This window comes from Tauraco erythrolophus, chromosome 2, assembly GCF_009769465.1.
Source record: "Tauraco erythrolophus isolate bTauEry1 chromosome 2, bTauEry1.pri, whole genome shotgun sequence".
NCBI classification, from domain to species: domain Eukaryota; kingdom Metazoa; phylum Chordata; class Aves; order Musophagiformes; family Musophagidae; genus Tauraco; species Tauraco erythrolophus.
The window spans coordinates 91,743,312-91,765,012 of NC_141466.1; the positions used below are offsets into that span (position 1 = coordinate 91,743,312).

General features: G+C 42.6%; 1 protein-coding gene across 2 annotated transcripts; it reads left to right on the plus strand.

Moving 5' to 3' along the window:
* Positions 1-4,380: 4,380 nt before the first annotated feature.
* DESI2 (desumoylating isopeptidase 2) lies at positions 4,381-19,854 on the plus strand. 2 transcript variants are annotated; one of them, XM_086631594.1, is made up of 5 exons: positions 4,381-4,435; positions 11,537-11,609; positions 13,478-13,571; positions 14,299-14,440; positions 16,312-19,854. In XM_086631594.1, exons 1-5 carry the CDS (start codon positions 4,397-4,399, stop codon positions 16,543-16,545), a joined length of 582 nt encoding a protein of 193 aa, XP_086487720.1. In that variant the 5' UTR covers positions 4,381-4,396; the 3' UTR covers positions 16,546-19,854. The 2 variants fall into 2 exon arrangements, with proteins under 2 accessions (XP_086487720.1, XP_086487721.1); XM_086631595.1 differs by lacking the exon at positions 13,478-13,571 and having other exon boundaries at positions 14,301-14,440.
* The last annotated feature ends 1,847 nt before the right edge of the window (positions 19,855-21,701 follow it).

Genomic DNA, 21,701 nt, shown 5'->3' on the forward strand with positions numbered 1-21,701 from the left:
GCTTTATTCTTGTTCCCTAAACAAAGGAATTGCCATTGACTGAAAAAGCAAATAATGTAGGCATTCCTATTGGATTCCAAATCATTATGACCATACGGATTAAAATAAATCCCTAATAATTAACCAAATAAATATTGTCTTGAGTTACTGTATCAAGTGAATGTACTGCTAGTATGAAATCTGAGATATTATTGACTAATTAAGGCAGGAATCTAAAAAGTAATTGTATTTTAATCCTATTCATTTGCATTTCAGGTCAGATAGATACACCTAGAATTATGATCTGTCACGCTCTTCATCTTTCTGGTTGTCCTCCTCATCAGCTACAAATAATACACTACTACTAATATACAAACATTACTCAGCTTTCAGGAGAACCAGAGCAAGACTTAAAGACCAGTATCTTACTGTCATAGTAATTGTCAAAATATGGTGTCATTTTCGACAGCTGGAATATTGTTTATTGATGTAAGTACTTTTTGTATCTCTGTAATATCATTTAATGTATTTATTTTCAAATAGAAAGGACATGCTATTGAATACAACTTTAACCGATTTGTGAGTATAGGTCAGTGGTGGCTAACAGCTTTTAACAGACACCTTTCGAGCTGAACCAAGTTAAGCTACAGTTGTGAGCCTCACGCCTGGGTTAACCTCACCTTCTTACGGCTTTTGCTGACTTACCTAAGCTATTAGCATATCTTGTCACTGTGGAATCTGATAGAAAAATGCATGCAAAATTTCCGCTCTGTCCGAGGGCCTGCAGCCAATTCAGTTCCCATAATGAGCAGCACAGTCCATAGAAGGAATATTATATGTTCCTGAAGACATTTTTTTGATACTATGTTTTACTTCTTATTTAACAAACAATAATTCTATCTTTAAAATACATACTTGGATTATATATCCTCTCAAGCTTATTCTCTCCTTCATTATATAAATCTAAGGGTTACAATACTTGTTATAATAGTGTCTTATTTGAATCCATTTTTTTGTTCCAGCTGAAGACATTTTTGCACTTCTAGCCACAATTTTCTTATTGTCAAGTTAAGATACCTTGTAAAGCTTACAGTGTTAATGGCAATTGTTCTATTTGTCCTAAAATAAGTTTAATAAAGCTCTGTAGGTAGATAAATAGTTGAACTTCTCATAATCACTTTACTTGATATGCACGTTTATAAAAATTTTCATAAAGATTATAAAAACTGTAGAAATCTGGCACAAAGAATACATAAGCATTTTTAATCATTTGTTACTGATTCATTTTGCATGATTCATATTCCATTTATTTCAGCACAGTTTGTACCAAGACAGAAATCAGAAAAAATCAGAAATCAACTTTGAAATTTCACCTCCAGTGAAAACAGTCTGTTCCTACTGAACATTAAGTCGGTCTTCCCGTAAGAGAAGATGGTCCCATGGGCTGAAGCATAGGTGGGGAGCCCTCCTGTTCCTTCTGAAGTATTTGCACATCTGTGTTCTGCTGTAGTTGCACATATGCCAAATGCAGGAGACACACAGGAGGTTTGTAGGAACAACCATGCAGGATGCTCTGCGTCTCTCTGTGAATCTAAGGTGCCTTAGTCTTCTCCAAGTTCACTTTTACGGCTGAAAATTGGTGCTCCTCTAATCTTGACTATTTCTACACCTTTGAAAACCAAACAGACAATGGCATTTTCCATAAAGACAAGAAACTAGAGTGCTTTTTTAAGTGTATTTCTTCCATACAAGGATAGGAAAATGTCATGGCATTATAAATGCAGTACAGATTGGTAGACAACGATTTTGGTTTGTGTTCTCAGGAGATTATCTGTGTTCCTATTAAGGGTTTAAGCACTTCAGCTTTCAGTTTTACAAGGCAGAAGTCCCTGGGTTCACACATTGTACTTCTTTTGTGGTACCAGTGCCCACTACTGATCACTGCCCCTTTACCAGACTGCCAAAGTGATCTTAGTGAGTATCTCCATACCATACTTTCTCACTCTCCAGACTATTCAGATAAATGCAAACTGCTATAAAACATATCATATAAGGCTTAACTTTCTGCAGTATTCATGCATGCTTAACATTGCTTCTAACACCTGGCTAATCCATGTCTTTTTGCTCAAAAGAAGAATTTTCCTGTCTTTTGCAGATAACTGCATCACTGAGGAAGTCAGAGCTGTAGCATTGTGTTACTACTCTAGCTAAGTCTAATGTTAAAGTATGAAAATTCAATTTTTAAGTAAAATAAATGACACTTTGGGGCTTTACTCTGCAGCTTTATTAATATAACATGAATTTTAGCTCTCTCTCTCCTGTAACTATAGGCTAGAAGTTGTGTCTTCCTCTCCTTTTTCTTCACAGTGCATCTTGTAGACAGGTGACGAACAGGAGAGAATGAAGACTAAGTGATTCACTAGAAGTCATTCCAGCATTTGTATTCCACTCTCCCCGTTAATGCATACTGTTGGTTGGAAATGGAGTCCCTGCCTTTTCAGATAAGGTTTTTAACTCCTGCAGGTTTTAAGATATGATCGTATTTTCCTCAGCATTTCTTGACATAGAAGCAGCTTTTTCCCACAAAACTTTTTGGTTGAATAACTACCAGCTTGTTTCCTAGCTGCCAGCCAAAGGAGCAAATGAAGAACATGACCCCAAGGAGTTACAGACATCCTGTCCACAGGTTTACTGTTGCACTGGCAAAGCAGGGCATTGGTGCCAACAGTCCTCACATGGCTAAGATGAACATCAGGTTTAAACACGCGTCTCTCAGGCGTTTGAATTTCGTATTCTCACAAACAGTAGCCAAACCTCTGATAAGTTTTTACAGTGGTACTACTTTCCTCTTACCAAAGATCACTCACCAAAGCAGGACATAAACTGATGCTTTTTTAACTGTCTGCATCAGCTGTGCTGTAATTCTGGAGAGACGGAGCTGTGTGGCACACAAAAGAGAGCCCAGGGTACAGAGCTCAGCAGCCAAGAGGAGTTTTAGCTGAGAAAGAGGGGCTGAACACCTAACATCTGCACATCTGCAGCCAGAATTGGTAGCGGAAACCAGAATACCCCTGGGGTGGTACACCCTTCCTGCAGCACCTTCCTCTCAAGGGCACATCCACAGCCTGTTGTGAAGTGCACCTTTTCTAAGGTGCTATAAAGGGTCAGTAGTTGTCTTTAGAATTGAATCTGCATGTCAGGCTAGCTGCTGGAAGAGAAAATGCATCTTTTCTCCTGTTGCTACTTATACCAACTGGATTTTTGGTTCGCTATTGCTTCACAAGGTTACACACAAGGTTACCTTACTGCAAAGCTATATGACAAGGTTACTGTCCCACACATCGAAGGTCTTTGCAGCCTTAGAAGTGGCCATACAGTCACCAGTATCCACGCGTGGGTCATCTGCAGGTCCAAAAGGCTCAAACGTTACTTTTGCAAACCCAGCTCAAATTCCCATTCTGCTCCCACCGAATAGGCACACAAAATGGCGGCGCTGGGGGACGCTCCCCACACGGCCCGGGCACAGACCTTCCCGCCACGGAAAACTGAGCGCCTTTAGGTGCGCGCGTGCCGTGCTCACACAGAAGAGGGCTGCCTGCCGCAGCCCGCCAGGTGCGAACGCGGCCCGCCCGACCCCGGCCCCGCTCGGCAGCCCGCGCCGGGACGTGCCGGCCAGCTCGCCCATCCCAGGTACCTCCCCAGGACGGAGATGGGAAAACGCATGGCGAAGCTCCCAGCTCATGGGCACACTTCCCCCTCCCACGCAGCGGCTGCCTGTGCCCGCGCAAGGTGCGCCAGGGTCGGGCGGCACCCCAACGGCGGCCCGAGCGCCGGGCACACCCCGCGGCGGCGCGGCGCCAGCCGTAGCCGGGCCCGCCGCGCTGCGCGCCGGGAGCTGTAGTCTCGGCCGGCGCGCTCCTCGCGGAAGATGGGGGCGGGCCCGAGCGGCTCCATTTTGCGCCTATTGGTGGGGCCGCCGCGCCGTCCCGCGGCCCCGGCGGCGGCGCCAGCGCCAGGCAGGGCGCGAGCTGCCGCCTGCGCCTCTCCCCTGTGCGCGCCCTGACCGCTGCGCCTCGCCTCCTCCCTCCCTTTCCTCTTCTCTTCTCCTCTCCTCTCCCCTCCCCTCCCGCCTCCACCGGCACCGCCATCGCCACCGGGGTGGGGCCCGCGCCCGTTCCCCCCCGCGCCGCCCGGCCCCCGCCGCCGGCCGCGGGCTGAGCGCGTCTCCCGGGGGCGAGGCCCCGTCCCTCCGCGGCGGCGGCTCCATGGTGCCCGCCGCCCCCCCCCGCCCCGCAGCAACAGGCAGGACGAGGAGGAAGCGGCCCCCGGGGGTCCCCACCGCCCCGCCGCCGGCCTGAGCAGCGCCGCCGCAGCGGGAGCGAGCGAGCGGGCGGGGGGCGCCCGTGGGCCGCCGGCGATGGCGAACCAGTTGGTGATCCTCAACGTCTACGATATGGTGAGCGCCCGGCCCGGCGCCAGGGGCCCGGCCCGGGGCCGATGGAGGCAGCGCGGCCCCGCACCTGTGGCGGTGGGCGCGGGCGGGGGTCCTGGCCCCTCTCCCGGGAGGGCCGCGGGGGCTGCGGCGCGGAGCGTCCTGCGGGGATGAGGGGACGGGGGCGGGTGGCGAGGGCAGCGGGGAAACTTTTCCTGCCCTTTCCCTGTCCGTCCCCGCGTGAGTTGGCTCCGCGGGCTGCCTCCCGTGGGGGCGGTGGAGCAGGAGAAATACGGAACCCGGGGCGGGGGGCGGTAGTTTGGGAGGTCTGTCAGCTTCTACAGATCTTTTGTCAGCTGCACCAAAAGTTTGCCGTGGTGCCGGGCCGGGTGAGTGACGGGGAGATCCGCTCCCTGTCGCAGGGGAGACTCTTCCCCTGTCCCTGCCGTGCCCGAGCGGCGAAACGTGAGTGACCCCGAGCTGCAGTTCCTCCTCGGTCACTGCCCCCGGGCTCAGCAGGAGGCAGGCCCTGCCATTCCTGCTCCTGGAAACAACGAAAGTGGCTGATTTTCCAGCAGGATAGTAGTTGGGGATAACCACTGTCTCTGTAGGGATTGGAGCTTTTTAGCGCCGTGTCAGTAAGGTGGGTTTTTTTTCCTAGACCAGAATTTTTGAGCAGTTTCGATACGGCTGCGACTTGATAGCCATAAAGGAATTGCTCCAGCTTGATTTGCAGTCCTATGAGCTCACCTTCCCTCCCTTCTGGGTAATCTTTCTGTGACACCTACAGCAACTGTTGTGTTGCCTTGCGTTCAGCTGGAAGCTGCTCAAGTACCATGGTAACAAATGAGGTGTAAGTACCTGCATAGAACAGGAGGTGCTGATGAGTAATATTAAGAAAATATTATCTGTTAATGCCTTTCAGTCGCTGGAGATTAGAACAAGTAGCACTAGTTCTCTGACCAGGTTTTGAGTCTGCTGATAGAGGGATAGTAAGATTGACAACTAGCTTCAGGTAAGTGTGTTTGTGTAACTTAGCTCATTTTGGATAGGCTTTCCTGCCACCACCATTTTGAAGTGAACTTTTGCTGTTTTAAAAGGGTGAAGGTGTATAGTGTAGAGTCCAGTGACTGCTGGCAGAAAGAAAATGCAGCTTGTTTGCTTGGGAATACTCAGGCTCAAATGCTAGAATATTTAATAGCAATCAATAGGGAGCTAGCTGGCTTGAAATGAAAATTATAGATGAGATTATGTGAACTGGTCTGATTCTTGCCATTATTGTCTTTCACCCTAGTACTTACCATAGAAATCAATGTCCCTGTCAAAGGGTGTGTTTTGTTTTTGGTTTTTTTTTCCCTCTCCTGTGTCTGAGTTCTGTCTCCAGTGAATATAACCTGTGACTTCTACTTTGTTTTTCCTTCATTGTAGAGAGTGAGGGGAGACTGGAGACAGCAGCAGCCTATTCACTGTTTTTTCTGAGAAAGGAGGAAAAAGAAATGGGGTCTTTACTTACCTGGTTGAGCTCATACATGGTGCTGATATGACAAAAAGCATGCCTTATTTATACTAGACTTAAGGAAGGAAGGATGCTCTGTCTGTATGACTTCTCTGGACTACAGTTAAAAACTACACATTGGAGAAGCTCCTTTAGCATGAAAAGAGATGGTTTTCCATATATTAACTATAAATATTTGTACAGAGAAAGAAGTAGGACTTCAGTTTCAGGACTCTTACATAAGATAGTATCTTTGAAGTCAAGGCTCGACACACTTCTGACTCACTAAGATGGAAGACCTAGTGTTCTCACAAAGACTTGCTTAGCTGTGCAGAGTGTCACCTGGGCCCAGTTCACAGGCAGGGTGTGAAAACTGAACAGAAAGAACCGTCTCCTGTGTAAGTGCCTGCCTGGAAAGTAATGCCATGGCCTCTGTGAGAAACTCCATTCTCACTATGATGATGGCGTTGGTGCGATGTGACTTCAGTGTGCCTTTTCTTTTTCTCTTGTGGTTGTGTACTCTTTCATTCACATGGTTCTCCATCGTTTTTTACTCTTTAGGTTTCTTTGCTACAACCCATATCCTCCTTTCTTTTTTTCTCCAGAGTTGAATTGTCGTGATCAGTTTTACTCCAGCCATCTTAGGAAGGCTGACGGTTGACAGGAGGGAAGGGCTAAAAAAAGCAACAGGAAGGTTGTGCTCATAAAAACTAGCGTCATACTTTTCCTTTGGACATGTTGGGGACTGATAGTTGGTCTGTTGCCATTAACTGGGCTCTGCCTACATCAAGAAGTAGCATAGTCTCTAAAGCCACCATCTGTGGAAGGAACTTAGTCTCCAAAAGAAGCAAGCAAACACATTTATTTGCAGATGTTTGATCATATGTAGGGGTGGCTTTTTGTGCATTGGTCTGCAGTTGTGGTGTTTGTTGAAGCTGTATATCACCACAAATTACACAGTGTAAGCTGAGACCACCAAGCAGAGTATTTCTGTATCCTGCTTCTGCTGTGTTTGTTGTTTTATGATGACTTCTGTGTAATTTGACCATTAGAGAAACAGATTTCCTTTAAACTGGAAAGAAAAACTGAGGTTCCCATGGTGCCTGAAAGACACTGTCAATACACGTCCTGCCTTGAGCTCTTTCACGAAACGATGTCTCAGTCCGTTTTAAACTTGTTTGAAGCAGGAGCTTAAACTAAAGCCCCACTTTCATGTTGCATAGCAGGTACATTACTGCATGTAGAGACAGCCTGCTGAAATCAATGATACTGCTTTGTTTGGGGGCACTAAGAGTGGGAGAAGGGAAGAGTTTTGTAATAGCTGTTTTGACAGCTGTTTATTCATCAAATCCTGCCAACTGTGTATTGAGGCACTAGCATGTTTACTGTTTGCTTCTGACGGGGAGGTGAGTTTGGCTTTTTTTTGCAGTTTAGGTTTGGGACTGGGTTTTTTTGTTTCTCTTTTGGAACAAGAGACCACTGTTAGTCACCTGGTTGACAGAATCAACACGACTGTAATTGCAACAGTGGTATGAACAGCTTTATTTTAACCTGAGTGCTAACTGTGGCTTCGTTTCCCAGAGAGCTGCTTAGGTATGCAGGGGAATACTAGGTGACCTTGCTACTGTTAAAACTCCTTACAAGACTGAGTTGGTTTGGTTTGGAGCATATACCCTTCCATTGTCCTTAGTGCTTGAAAAATCGAAAATCTTTGATAAAACCAAAGGGTGAGGAGGGGGGTGTGTTGCGCAAGAAAGTGGACTTTCAAGTATTGGTAGCTTTACAGAGGGAGAGAGGCTTAAAGGCGTATTTACGTGCCGCAGTTCATGCCTTTGAAAATCTTTCATGATCATTAAAAGGGTAGGGTGAAAACTTTGATACATTGTGTTTTGAGAACTGGAGTAGTTTATAGTTTCCTTTTAACTAACTGCTCTTTTTAGGAGTCTAGTTTTTTTGTGCCTGAAGTAGCACCCTATTTTTTCCCTTGTCAAATAAGGCTGTAACAATCTAAAGTATTAACATAAATGAAAGCTCTGAAGAAGGTAATGAAGATATTTTTGAAGCACTGGGATTAGTGTTTTTCTTTCATTTCAGTGACATGACTTTATTGTTCACATAGAAAAATACTTCTCTAATATTCTCATTCTGATAGTCGCATTAAACATGAACTCCCATTTTACAAGACTGACTTATTGCAAAATGTTGAGGGTATGGGATTGTGCTGCTTCTATACGTTCTACTATGGCAAAATTCCCGTCAAGACTTAATGAAGGGAATCCAGTTTGTTTAATGGAAGCAAGGGTGTAGCTTTTGAGATCAGTTTGGGATTCCAGAACTTACGACATGTTACTGAACCACTGCGCTATATAGATGTCATTTAATTTACAATTTTTATTTTGTAAGTCGTATCTGATCTTTTCAGCTGTGGCCAAAATCAGCATACTTTAAGTTGCGTTTTTCCTGCATTTCTTTCTTCGGTGAGATAAGGCATTTTGTTCAATGAGAAAATGTGACCAACCTTCCAATAGCTGATCCAGATTAAGTAATAATTAGATATAATTACTGTTCCTAGGGGGAAAGTAATTCTGCCTTATTGAAATTCTTTTATCTTCAATTGACCTACTCTGTTCTTACTGGAAGTATTAAGCGAAGTGCCAGCTTGCTTTAGGCACTTTTTCCAAAGCTGCTAACATTTGTTTAATTTGCCACCACTGCTCAGGTTTTGTAGTCTAGTGAGCCCCATGTATTCAGGTGCCACCAGTAAGAAAGAGCACGTACTTGAATAGCACTGGACCTGCTGCACACCTTGTTAGAGCAGCTTTCCATCCGGTTCCTCTGCTGCTCTACAGATCGATGAGGAGGGCTGGTGACCCACTTTTCTGTCCTCTCCCTATACCTTGCATTAGGTTTCATGGGGTTGTGGGAGGGGAGGAGCATGAATAATTTTTCTCTTTTTCTGCCTAGTAACATACTAGGCTTTATTACTTCCACTGCTGATGGGAGATATTGTGTAACTTTTGGTCCATTTTCAGAGAGCAGCGATAACCTTGCTTGGCATTAACAGATCCGATGCATACGTGATGTGTAGGTTATTTGGAATTCCGAGGCCAGATCCAGAGTTTTCTGGCCAAATGGGTGTCTAGAAGAGGAAGGACTAGAGCACCAGGGACCGTGTCTGGCTCAGTTCTAGATTAGCTCATTTCGATACACCTTCTCAGTAGGCAAGCTACATTCTTCCTGTGCTGACAAGCTGTACGTTGAATGTGCCTACGGTTTAACTATAAATATAAACATAAAATTATTTTTAAATGGTCAGCTGATAAAGTGTGGGATAGGACTGGCTTCAGAACTGAAATAGATTTATGTTGAAGTAGCTCTTCCATTTTCCTGGGGGCTTTGATTTCACTTCAGTGAACAGAACTTTTATGCTCACAAACCTATCAAGTTAGTTGGGTAGTCTTAACATCATTCTCCTTCCTTCCCCTCTTCTCGTTTTCTCCCTGTTCTATGTCTTTCTATACAGAGTAAATCTAAGCCAGTGTATTTCTGGGTGTAGCTTGATCATACAACTCTGCTCTTGTCTGGAGGGAAGAAGGAAAGAACGGCTAAGCCCTTTAAATAATAGACTAAGGTGATAATTTATTATAGTCACCCATACCCCGCTAGCTAACATAGCAATATATTGACAAAGCTAGAAATTAAGGCAAAGAATAAAGTTTAGTCTTAAGCAGAATTTACCCACAGGTCTCAGTGAGCCCTAACTTTAGATAAATATGAGGAGCAAAATCTATTAATTCTGTTAATTCATGTTGACAAACTTTCCCACAACTGGCTTGTCTACAGAAGAGGACATCAAATCCTCAGCATCTTGTTATCCAGATAGTCGTTTGTGTCCTGTGCCTGTTAGCACAATTCTGAATTTTAGGCTGGAAAAATCATGTGCTGATGTTTGGCAGTTGCTGGTAACTGAATGTGGGGGACCTTTTATTTTAGATTTGACGATACTTAGAATAAAGATGACTGTGAAAGCCAAATACATCCATACCTTACACCTCAAAATATGTAACTTTTGGTGTGACTTGCTCTTTTTGCCATTTAACTCTTTTTGATTTTCATGAATAGATTCTCAGTCTGAAGTTTAGTGTATCATTTTTACTGAGAGAAAACTAGCTTTCAGAAATGCACATTATATGCCGTAATGTTTGTAATGGGCCTGTAAATTATGCACTAACTCCAGCTAGTACATCTTAACTGTTAAGTGTGACACCTGTAACCTTTTACATTTTTATCATCAGTTGTGCTGTTTTAATAGTGACTTCACATCAGAAAGCACTTCTTATGCCAACAGGTTGTGTAAAGAAGATAGCTTCTTTTTCTTCCTGTTTGCTAAAAAAAAAGATAAAATACTAATTTGCTGGAGGTACTCCCTTAGTCTGTATCCTGCCTGCCAGCTAATTTTTTGAAGTCTGCTTTGTAGAAACTACAGGATTGCCCTTTAGGACCAGATGACCTGGAAGGAAAAAATCCCCCTACTGGACTAATTGACAAAATAATGTTTTCCTTCTATTTGCAAGAGGTTTTTCTTGCTAGTCAATTTCAGTTTTAAGAACACAGCTGAGGCTTTTTCTATTTAGCTTTTTTTTGAGATTCCTTTTATATTATGTGTCACTTGAAAATTTTTACTGCTTGGAGACTGATATTTCGAAGGTGGTGATGTAGCCAAGGGAAGACAGTAATTTTGAGGTTTTCCCTTTCCAGAACTCTGTGCGTCATTAAGGTCTTGCAGGTAATAGTTCCTGGTAGGCACTCGCTGCTGCTTTTGAAAAAAAAAAAAAAAAAAAAAAAAAAAAAAGAGAGAAAGCACCAAGGGAAGGGGTTTTTTCCTTTCCTTTTTTTTCCTTGGTTTTTTTTTTTTTTTTTTTTAAATCATCACTTCCTGGTTTCCTTTTGAAATGCAGCTATTACCTGTTGGCTACAATAGAAGTGATATATTGGAAGCAGGTGCTAGACCTATGCAAAAGACTTACACATGATGTATGGAGACACGCACATCAGGAGCCTGGAGAGAGTTTGGTCTGTTGTATGGTGACCACCAATTCAGTTATTCAAAGACAAAACATACGAAGGTAATTTCAGTCCATCTTACATACCTCTGAGTGTGTCTCATGCTCACCTGGTCATAAGCAAAATGTGTGGTCATTGCTATAAATGGCAGCTGGTGTGTGTATATTACAGTCCTGTATTCTGATGTTATTAAAAAAAAAAAAGTGCTCCTGCAAAATTACTGCAGTCGATTCTGGAATGTATTCCACCTAATGGAAAACTTTACAGCCTGTAACTTGTTGACAAATCAAAAGTGGATTTCTCCCAGGTACTGACCATCTCCTTGGTTGGCAGACATTGACAGGACTAAAACACTGGAATAGAACCACATGGTATTAATTCACTGTGTACAGTTGGGTAGTTTTACCAGCGCGTTCTGTTTCCATTACATGGGTTGTGCAGTTTCACGTCGTGGTAGGATTTTATGCTTTTGATGTGGGGGACAAATACGTGTCAGTCTGCTATCAGAAGACAAATCTATATTGGAAACTAACTAGAGTCTTTTTTATTTTCTTCTCTCTTTTCAGTATTGGATGAATGAGTATACTTCTTCCCTTGGAATTGGAGTGTTCCATTCAGGTATAGAGGTGTATGGCCGAGGTATGTACAAGAAAAACATAACTTACTCTTTGTTCCGGTAATGCTCTTATTTAAAAAAATATTTTTCAGGTAGTGAGGGAAGTCATGACTCCTGAAACTTGTTCATCAGCTTTCCCTTGAAGTTCTCGTTTCTTCTGCCTCTGGAGAAAATTTTGGATATGAATAATCCAGTAGACATCTTGCATTCTTGTATAAAGCTATGCAGCTATGGAAAAGTGTGCAATTTACTTAGCTAGGCATAGAAGTCTTCATTTTAGGGTTTGAAATACCTATTGTTAAAACAAATGCATGCTTCGTGTAAGCATGGTTGAATCATGTTTTCTCAGTGTTCTGCCAGCACTTGGTGCAAGGAGTTAATTTTTAGCTACAGAATCAATAGTCTGTTGCAGATAGGCATGCAAAAGTGCATGATGCTCAGGAAAACCTGTCTGTTCCTTAATGGTAGGATGCTTTGTTTTAAAGACACAGTTTCTTTAAAAGGCACCTCATCCTTACTGTTCACAAAAGATACGCTTGTGATAAATACAGCAATAAATTCCGATTTTGCTAAATAGGGTGGCAACTTTCTGATCTGCTCAGGCCACCTTGAATCCCCATTGCTGCCCGAAGGTGTTCCTGAGCGTGCTTTGGTGCAGGCTCAGGTCGGAGGTGTTCCTGCCTAGCACTACAGTGGCGCTCTGAGGTGATGGTGTTGCTAAAAGTAGTCTGTTGAAAGAAGAAAAATCTACTTTGTTTCTTTGTTTGGAATGTGTTTGGAGGTGAGGGGAAGCAGCAGAAGGTGTGGCATGCAATCTGAAGACCAGGTTGTGCAAAGTTATCTTCAACTGTAGATGTTTTGGCTACTGTGATGGTCACAGTGTAACTGGGTTTGCAAGTGTTATCAAAGCAACAAATTGACAAAATACAGTGCTTGTTGTTAGAACTTTCTTGGATTTCTTTTCATGCAAACCAGAAAGACCTGACTCTTGATAGTGCTGTGCCTGAAACCCAGTTCTTGAGCTGTGCCAAACGCATGTGCCTCCCTTCCTACTCTGATTATAACAGCTTTCCCACATAGCAGGTCATATGCCTGCTGGAACAATGACTTGCATTTTTCAAAGTACATCAAACTCTTATTTATTAACTCGTTGTAAAAAAAGGTTATCTACAAAACTGAATGCTAGACTTGGATGATGTGTTAGGAGTTTTGAGGAAAGGAAGCATGAAGTCATGCTTAAAGCTTTTTATTGTGCTCTGGGTGTGGCTCGCTGTGTTATCTGACGGACGCAGAAGGAAGCTAAAGCACACTATGATGTTTTCATGTATTTTAAGTGCTTATGCCAGCAGATGCTACGTGCAGGCTTCAGGTGCATGCACTGGTTTACCTTCTTGTGATAGTGAAGAACTCGTTGACCTCTTGCAAATCAAGAAATTAAAAAACCCACTAGGCCTCTACTGGCTGCCACGCAGCTGTAGTGCGCACTGAGCAGAAGTGCCATCAAACCTTTGAGGATGCAGTACTTTGAACCCCTAATCTATAAATATGTAATTTATATTAATTACTAAAGACAAGCAAGTATAAAGAACGTTGGTAGGATTTACAATTTAACTTGTAAATCCTCACTTACACAGTGAAAACAAGATATGCTTACTGTACAGTTATTCCAGTTAAACCTGTACACTGGTGTAGGAAATTTCCTGGCAGTTTTTACTTAAGCTGACTAGTAACTAACAAAACTATTCATTTCCAGCTCCTTGCATTTGTTACCCATGTAAATAAAATGCCTAGTTTCTAGCTTTAAATCCTTGTGATCTTCCAGTCAGTGCAGTCTGCTGTTCTTGACTGTCGTTGTATGCCATTTGCATTAAATCTGAACTTTCTCTTTCAGAATTTGCCTACGGTGGTCACCCATACCCTTTTTCTGGAATATTTGAAATTTCGCCAGGAAATGCTTCTGAGCTTGGAGAAACATTTAAATTTAAGTAAGAAAGATACCTACTTTCTTGCTTTTGAGAAGGCATATTAAAAAGACAACTCGTTGCATTTATTTTTGAGGATAGATGTGTTGAATGATACTACAGGATTTCTGACTTTCTCAGAAAGTAGCATGTTTTCTTTACTTGGAAGTGAAAGACGGACAGAGAGGTGATGAGACAGTGAAGTGTCTACAGAAAAGAACATTATATTTAGCATACCATTAAATTCCTTAAACATTTACAAATTATGTGGACTTGTGGCCAGCTTTTATTATTCGTGCAGTATGTACAACACAGTAACTTTTCCAAGGTAGTGAAATTTTTATTCAAAGGAAAAGCTGAAAAAGGTTGCTTGGCAAGGTTTCTCCATGTCTCTATTCCACTTTCTCAATGTGATTGCCTTGACCCTTCCCTGCATCACAAGCTCTCTTCTCAGCTGTCTCTTAGAAACTATATCCTTTGGACAGAAGGGGAAAATTTTGCATCCAGTGTTTGTCAGAGTGAAGTGGCAAATAACTCAAGTGAGCTACAGGTGGACAACTGGCAAGGAAATGATCTCTCATGATAAAGATGAAAGTGGTGCTGTAAAATGGAATAGAAAGAATCTCTGTCGTGTAGGAGGGCAGAAAGATCTTGCCACCCACAGTGGCGTGATTTTTCAGCGATGCATGAACAGTAGCCACCCATATCATGGAAGCCTGATCACCTTCTACTCTCTCTGTTTCTCTTGTAGAGAGGCTGTGGTTCTAGGCAGTACTGACTTTATGGAAGATGACATAGAAAAAATAGTAGAAGAGCTTGGGAAAGAATTCAAAGGAAATGCTTATCACCTAATGCACAAAAACTGCAATCACTTTTCTTCAGCTTTATCTGAGGTAAGCAAGCATGAAGGTCTATAGAAAGGTGCTTTCCAGGTGGCTACAGAGCATTGTCTCCTTCCTGTCCTTTGGAATGTTAGGCCTAATTTCCAGCTTCCTATCTCTGTTAACCTGGGCAAACGTCACTGTTTTTCAGGCTTTGCTTGTGCTTATGTCCAAAGCACAAGATTTTGCTGCCAAAAACGTTAAATATTGTTGTTGTACATAGTTTGTGTTTGAGCAGGGGTGCATTCCTAATTGAGAGACCTAGTAAATAGAGTATTAGCAAGATTTCAAAATAATTTCAGATGCTTCAGAGATCACTACTGAAGATAGAACCGCGTGTTATTTTTATCAGTATTTCCCCACTGAACCATCGCACTGAAAATAGTTTTTAAAGTTCTGACCTACCGTTAAAGAATGACAAAGGCATTGAAGTTTTACAGGCAATCTTGTGCTTGAGAGGCTTTTGTCAAGTTGCTGCTCTGCCAGCACCTGTGTCCTGGTCATGAAGATACCCGAGTGGTTGTGCAAAGTATCTGACTGTGGAGTTAAATGGGCTTTGCTTTTTTTTGACGTGGGCTCAGCTTTATTTTAACATGATTGGTTTGTCAATATGGTTGAATGCCAGATCGCTCACATGTGTATCAACACAAGAGAAAGGGTCAGGAACAAGTAACCTAGGGCAAAGAGGGGAATGGCAGGTGTGATTTTTATCGGTAGTTGGCAGTCTGTGCTTGTCAGAATTAATTCTAATGTTTCATTGGAGCACTCCAAAAAAAGGGATGGCTGTTTTTTCCATGCTGAACTTCCATAAAATTTAATTGTTCTTTTTTTTAAATAGTTAATGGCACACTTACTGTATAGCCTATGTTTTCTGCAGACTTTGATCTTTCAGTGGTACTGGAAAATTTTCTTGAGGTGATGATTCATGTGCAAGGCTGATACAAGTAGGTAGGGTGAGGCAGTGACAAAGCTGCAGTTGGCATGAAATCTGGCCTATACGGCCAGGGTTTTGTCATACTTTTCAACTGCGTGGTCATGTTTCTATTTTATATCTTGTCCTATTTAGTGCTCAAATTGACTATAAAACCAGGGATATAATTAGAAGTTAAATGCTGCTTATTCACAGCAGAGTAATGCTCCCATTAGCTATGATTTTCTCCAGGCTTGCGCTGGAGTAATACCAGAAGTGAATATGGAGGTAGTTAAATAAAATAGCTCACTCCTTCAGTAGTGACAACGAAAGTATTTCATGACTGATGTGCAGTAAAAACAAGTATTTAATGCAGCTTCATACATTTTCGAGGAGTTGAAACCAGCTTTGCATTGTAGAGCTTCTTTTGTTCCGGGGAACTGAAGTGTGTGTGTGCTGTAAGATAGTGACGTCTTGTGCAAAGTCATCAAAGGCCGTCACAGTAAATAGCCTCAGATGTTTGCGTAACTCCACATAACTGTGGCATTGACACTGTCTTCTTGACTGCTTGATTTCAGGGTGCTTTTCCGTAATAGTGACGTTTCTCCTGCAATTGCTGCTTCTGAGGAATTAGCAGTGAATAGAAAGCACGCTTTAACTCATTTCTGGCCTTTTATAGAAGTTATTCAGAAAAAGTGCGGTGGTCAGGCTTTTCAGGGCTTCTAAAAAAAGTGTAGAATCATGTGTTAAACTTTCAAAGTGGGAAACAAGTCTCCTTGTGTGACTTGGGATGCTGCTTTTACTGATGGAGAAAGTTGTCTTAGTGCAGCTAACTTGAGTGCTTCTGAACTGGTGTTTGTGATACGTAAATTGTAAGGCTGCTGCCACCTTTGCTTTGCATTTACAGGGCTGTAGTTTTGTTACTGCGGAATCCAGAAGACAAATTAATCCTTTGTTTTTCCTTCCCCTGTAGATTCTGTGTGGAAAAGAGATTCCACGATGGGTGAATCGCCTTGCCTACTTCAGCTCTTGTATACCATTTCTCCAGAGCTGTCTGCCAAAGGAGTGGCTAACTCCTGCAGCCCTCCAGTCTAGTGTTAGCCAGGAGCTACACGATGAGCTGGAGGAAGCTGAGGATGCAGCAGCATCAGCTTCCTTGGCAAGCTCAGCATCTGGGTCTAGAACTGGACGCCACACCAAATTATAAGCCCTCCTCCAAAGTAACAAAGGGTTTGAAATACTTCAGTTTAATCTCTCCAGCAATTGACTTCCTGACAGAACGTGAGAGCTGACTCTAGAACATTGTTTTTATATGCAAAAAAGGCTCTCGTCAACCCCTGTTTCAGCTCAGGATTATCTATGTAGTGAAAAGAATTGCTGGGAGAAAAGGGAAGGATTTTGTGTGAAGCCACCCTTTTCATTTTCACATGTTTGGTAAACCTGGGTTAACTTTACATCTTGTATAAAGCAGAACTTAAATTATTTGTTTACAGTATTGTGTACTGCTGTTTACAAGTCCTGTAAGGACTCCTGCCACCATGGAAGAAGAGAGAATTTGAGTTTGATTTAACTGTTGGTATAACTGAAAAGCAGTGGTATGATGTCCTGGGTGAACTCTCCCCTTTGTTTTCAAGATTTAAGGCAGGTGAACGTTAAATTTCTGAGAAATGCCAGAAACTGCTGAATACTATATATGTGAACAGGGTACTGTGCACTTAAAGTGGCTGATGTAAACAGGTAGATTCCAGGATGTAGGGAGACTGGTTTTAAGATCTGTTACCAGAAGTATGACCTCTACATTAATGAAACTGTGGGTTTTTTGCACATATGAAGGGAAATTTCTGTCTCATTACAATGCACGTTGATCCCTTTTTTTTTAAAAAAACAAAACTCAGCCATGTAGTTTGCATCCTGTCTTCTGTTTGTATTTACAGTCTACTTCAAGCAGGATTTAGACATGTTAATATCATCTGTTAGAAGCATCAGCAAATTTCTCACTGTTTGCTTTACTTGATTTCAAACTTGTATATAAAAGTTAGTACTTGTATTCTTTTTTTTTTGTTTATTTGTTTCATATAGTTTGGAATAGTGTAAGACAAGCCATTTATGGTTGGGGAATGGCCTTGCTTTCTGCTGCTGATTTTACTTCATTTGAGTTTGTAAACATGAGTGTCCTTTTCTTTGGGAGCTATAAATTACTGCCCAGTTGTGCATATCTGCACAAATTATAGAGAAATCCTAATTTATTTTCCCACAGCCTCTATCTGTGGCATTAACTTTCTTGTCAGATGTAATGAAGAAAAACCTGAAAATTGCTTACGCACCTGCGTGTTTACACGGCAGAACCCACTAATCTGCACACATAATTATATCTGAAGGTAAGAGATACTATTTTCTAAAACACAGAAGTATGTTTGCTGGTAGATTATAATTAGAGCTAAATTATAATTAGTGATCAGAATATATAATGGAATGCCTTATTCTTGTTCACTTACCAAGAGAATTAATGGTTCTTCCAGTCATCAGTGTAAATTAGTGAGGTTCTCTTGTGCACATAAGGATACAGTAGCACAAACATGAGGGAGGTGAGCTTGTGTATTTTGAAAGACTCGCTGCCTTAAACTAACAAAAACCATACCGTCCGTAAACTGATCAGCTCACAAAGAAGCGTGCATTACTAGAAGTATAAATGAGTCTCACAAGCTTTATTTTCAGTCTGTTGCTGTGTTAGGTTTTTCCATTAAGTGAAATACTGACTCTACAGTTTCTGCTGTTTAAAAGGAAAAAAAATCCTCTTAGGAGGAGCCAAGAGTGCTTCATGTTCTGAATGCTCCCAGCTGTGGGTGGTCGGTGCCGTTGAACCCTACAGGAAGGAAGGTGCAGTAGGCTGTATTGTAGTAAGAATTCTTATGATGGCCAGCTCCGACTCAGCGTTCGAAAAGAGCGGACGTTTTTCTGCTGGAAGTTGGGTCGAATCCTTTGCCAGATAGTCTTCAAGTTTTCACTCATCTTCTGTGATGCGGTCTAGGTGCAGCGAGAGAGACGCTCAGTTCTGGGGGGAAAAAATGAAGCGAGATTCTTTCTGGAAAGAGGGGATAATAGTACAAGTCTCTTTAACTGTAGTTTGGTACGTGTTTTAATAATCTCTTCTACCAAGTGGGAAACACTTAAGACTGACAAATCTGCCACAAACTACGCTCTCTGTTTGGTCTCCAGAAGCTGGACATACTGACTGTCCCTGTTGAGTGCTTTTTCGCTTGAATCTCTGAATTTGAGTTCTCCTTTCTTTTTCTCCTGTAGTGAAAATGAATATGGTGGTTTCCAGTCAGCTCTCCAGCATCACAGAACTGAATCTCACACTACTTGCAGCTAAGACAACAGGCCGCAGACAGGTTATTTTGTCTCTGCTGTGCAGCTGTGGTAGTAATGTGACACGGTCTCTTGGCCAAGGCAGGTCCTTTATTTCAGCTCAGGGTTGAGGCCACTGATCTAGCAATGTACTGTAGCTTTTCCTAGGTTTTAGGAAAAATAAATAGAATGATTTTTCATTGCTACCTAACTTTTATGTACCAAAATCAGCTTTTTAGGCTTCTGATACATCCAGAGCGTTAAGTCACAAATCTCTACACCTTCATTAACACACACAACTACAGCATGTACAATGCAAGAACGTGACAGATCACAGCACAGTTTTTATTTAGAAGTAAAACTAAGACTATTTTTTATAAAGCAGACTGGAAGGTTTGTAACAAAAACATTCATTTTATTGGTAGCTGTGCAGGTGAAAATACTGTCTTATGCTTTTTTTTTTTTGTTGGGTTTGGTTTGGTTTTGTTGTTTTTTTTCTTTTTGTTTCAAAACCATGAGTTTGTAAATCCTGTGAGGAAACTGACACCTGAACCCTGAAGGCTGTTGGGTATTGCATCAAAGCAAGCGGTACTGTGACTTCAGTCGCGTGCCGCCAACTCAGCCTCCACTGGATGCCTCCAAGAAGTCACCCTGCCAGTGGTTACTCCGATTTGTTAGCAATAGAGCACGTTACCTTTCACCAGCATTACTGCCAAGCAGGGATTACTTTAGTCTACTAATGACCACACTGTGCTAGGACTAGGACACTCCAAAAATGCTGTGAGAAAGCTGGACGCCTGTGGAGTCTTTTCCATCAAAACGGGTAGCAAAATATCACTACTTCAGGGTTCTGCTCTGTTTACTTTCTCATTCTTGTTTAATTTTCCTTAAAGTAGTATTTCTGATACATATTGTATTCTTAACTCAAAGTAATTTTATTTAAATGCCATTTTTCTGTTCAGCAAGCCAAAAAAAAATCCAATGTACTGTCAGTGTGCACCAGTAACTTCAGAGTCGCTTGGTAAAAACATAGTTGCATTACTTCTAAAATTTGCAATGCAATTCTGATCACTGTTGATACATGATAATTTTCACTGTTGGAAGTTGGTTACAAGCTGAATATTCACTGATGCATTTTTTGTAAACTTGTATTCAAGTTTACTGTACTACATAGTATTTGTATAAAATTCAAAGAATTTTGACTTTTGTTACCTGTACATGGCAACAAGTTGTCTAGCATCTTAAACTTAAATCCATCAGTTTATTAAAAATACTTTTATAAAAAAAAGACAGTAGGCTGCGTGTGTTATTCCCCTGATACCTACAGCTTGCTTTGTCGGTGCCACCCAAGCTGGTCTTTGGATTTGAAAGATGCTTTTAAAGGATGATAAAACTATCCAAGGGTTTTCCATAGTTAAGATACAGGCTGTATTCTGACATGGGCCTCAGGAGGTGCAGTTTGGATTCTCTGGGGCATCATTAACAGCCGCTGTTTTTTGATGGACTAAATTCAACATGTTTTCAGTTTTGGTGTGCTAACTACAGCTATTGGGGTACAGAACACTGAGGGTATGCTTGGTGTAAGTCGCAGGTATTGTGTGCCGTATTCCACGTGTTTGCTCCAAAGCCCAGACCTCTTCTCAGTTTGCACCGGGCTAAGCAGCCATGTGGCATGTGGGGTCTGTAACCTTGAGCAGCGCAGAAGGGCCCAGATCATGGTGAAGTGCCAGTGGCAACACCCGCCTAAGCCACTGCTGCCTGTGCTGTGCCCACTCCTGCAGCGGCAGTGCCGCTGGTGGCACAGCCTGGCGCTGACCCAGACCGGAGCAACTGCCCTGGCCGTTCACCTGAAAAGCTGCCAGCGGTGCTGGTGCACATGTTCTAACAGAATAGCTGCTTCTCTGCACAGTCAGGGCACTGATAAATTGGAGCACTGTCCTGCAGCTGTCAGAGCCGGGGCTGCTCTGGCCCCACAGCTGGGAAGAGGGTGTGCTTTGCCATGCACCTCCGTGTGCACTGCTGATGAAGGCTGGCTAGGACACGACTTGCTGGAGAAGCTGCCAAGGCAGAGGTGCGTTCCCTTTTCCGACTGCTGCTGGACCCTAATCGCTAGCAAAGCTGCAAGAGAGTCTGAGGAACTTGTAACCTGTTGCAAGCAAGCTTGACAACTTCGTGACACAGTCCATCAGTTAAAACTGCGTGAATTCCAGATAAATTCTCCTGTGGCATCCGAGGGCCAAGAGTGCCTATCTACTTCTAGGAAGGCAATCAATACACAGAAGAGATGTATTGCATTGTTTGTTAATGGGTGAGCAGCTGAGTTTAGCCGAACTGTTCTTGAAGAAAATAGGAATGTTTCAAATGATATTTCTAGAACTGTTTCTTCAGACATGCAGAGTTCATGTTGCAAACTTACCATCACAACAGCTTCTCAGTAGGCAAAGCCTTTTTATGCCTAAAGGCACCTTAGCCATATCGCTCCCCCTAAATAAATGCTTTCTTTCACAGCGCTTCATATAATGCAATGAAAATGGCTGTTGGACAGTTCCTGACTTTCTCTGATACCCTTTGTTTTGATCTAAACCAGATCATAAAAAACCTTCAACAAAATTTTCATTGTAACAACTTGTCAGAGAAGCCCATGGCATTGCTTTGGGAAAGCAGCTGTCTTCCACCAGTAACTGATTCCTGCTGGTCTAGAGTAGGAACCCCATATTTCTCACATGATCTGGTCCACTAAAATTAGCGTATCTCAAACTAAACCAGGATCTAGCCATAAAGAAAGGCAAGATTCCTGCACTGGTTCAGTTTTAGCTTGCTTTGGGGATGGTAGAGGCTATGTGTATCTCTGGCTCTCCTTAGGAAGAGACATTGTTCACACCAGACTGACTCTCCATCCCTGTCCATCTCTGAGCAGCAGCCCAGGACCAGCAGAGCCAAGGTAGCGCTGTTCCTTCTGCAGGTGGAAGATGGATGGCCAGGAGTTCCCGTATTGTTTTCAAAGTGGTGTGTCAA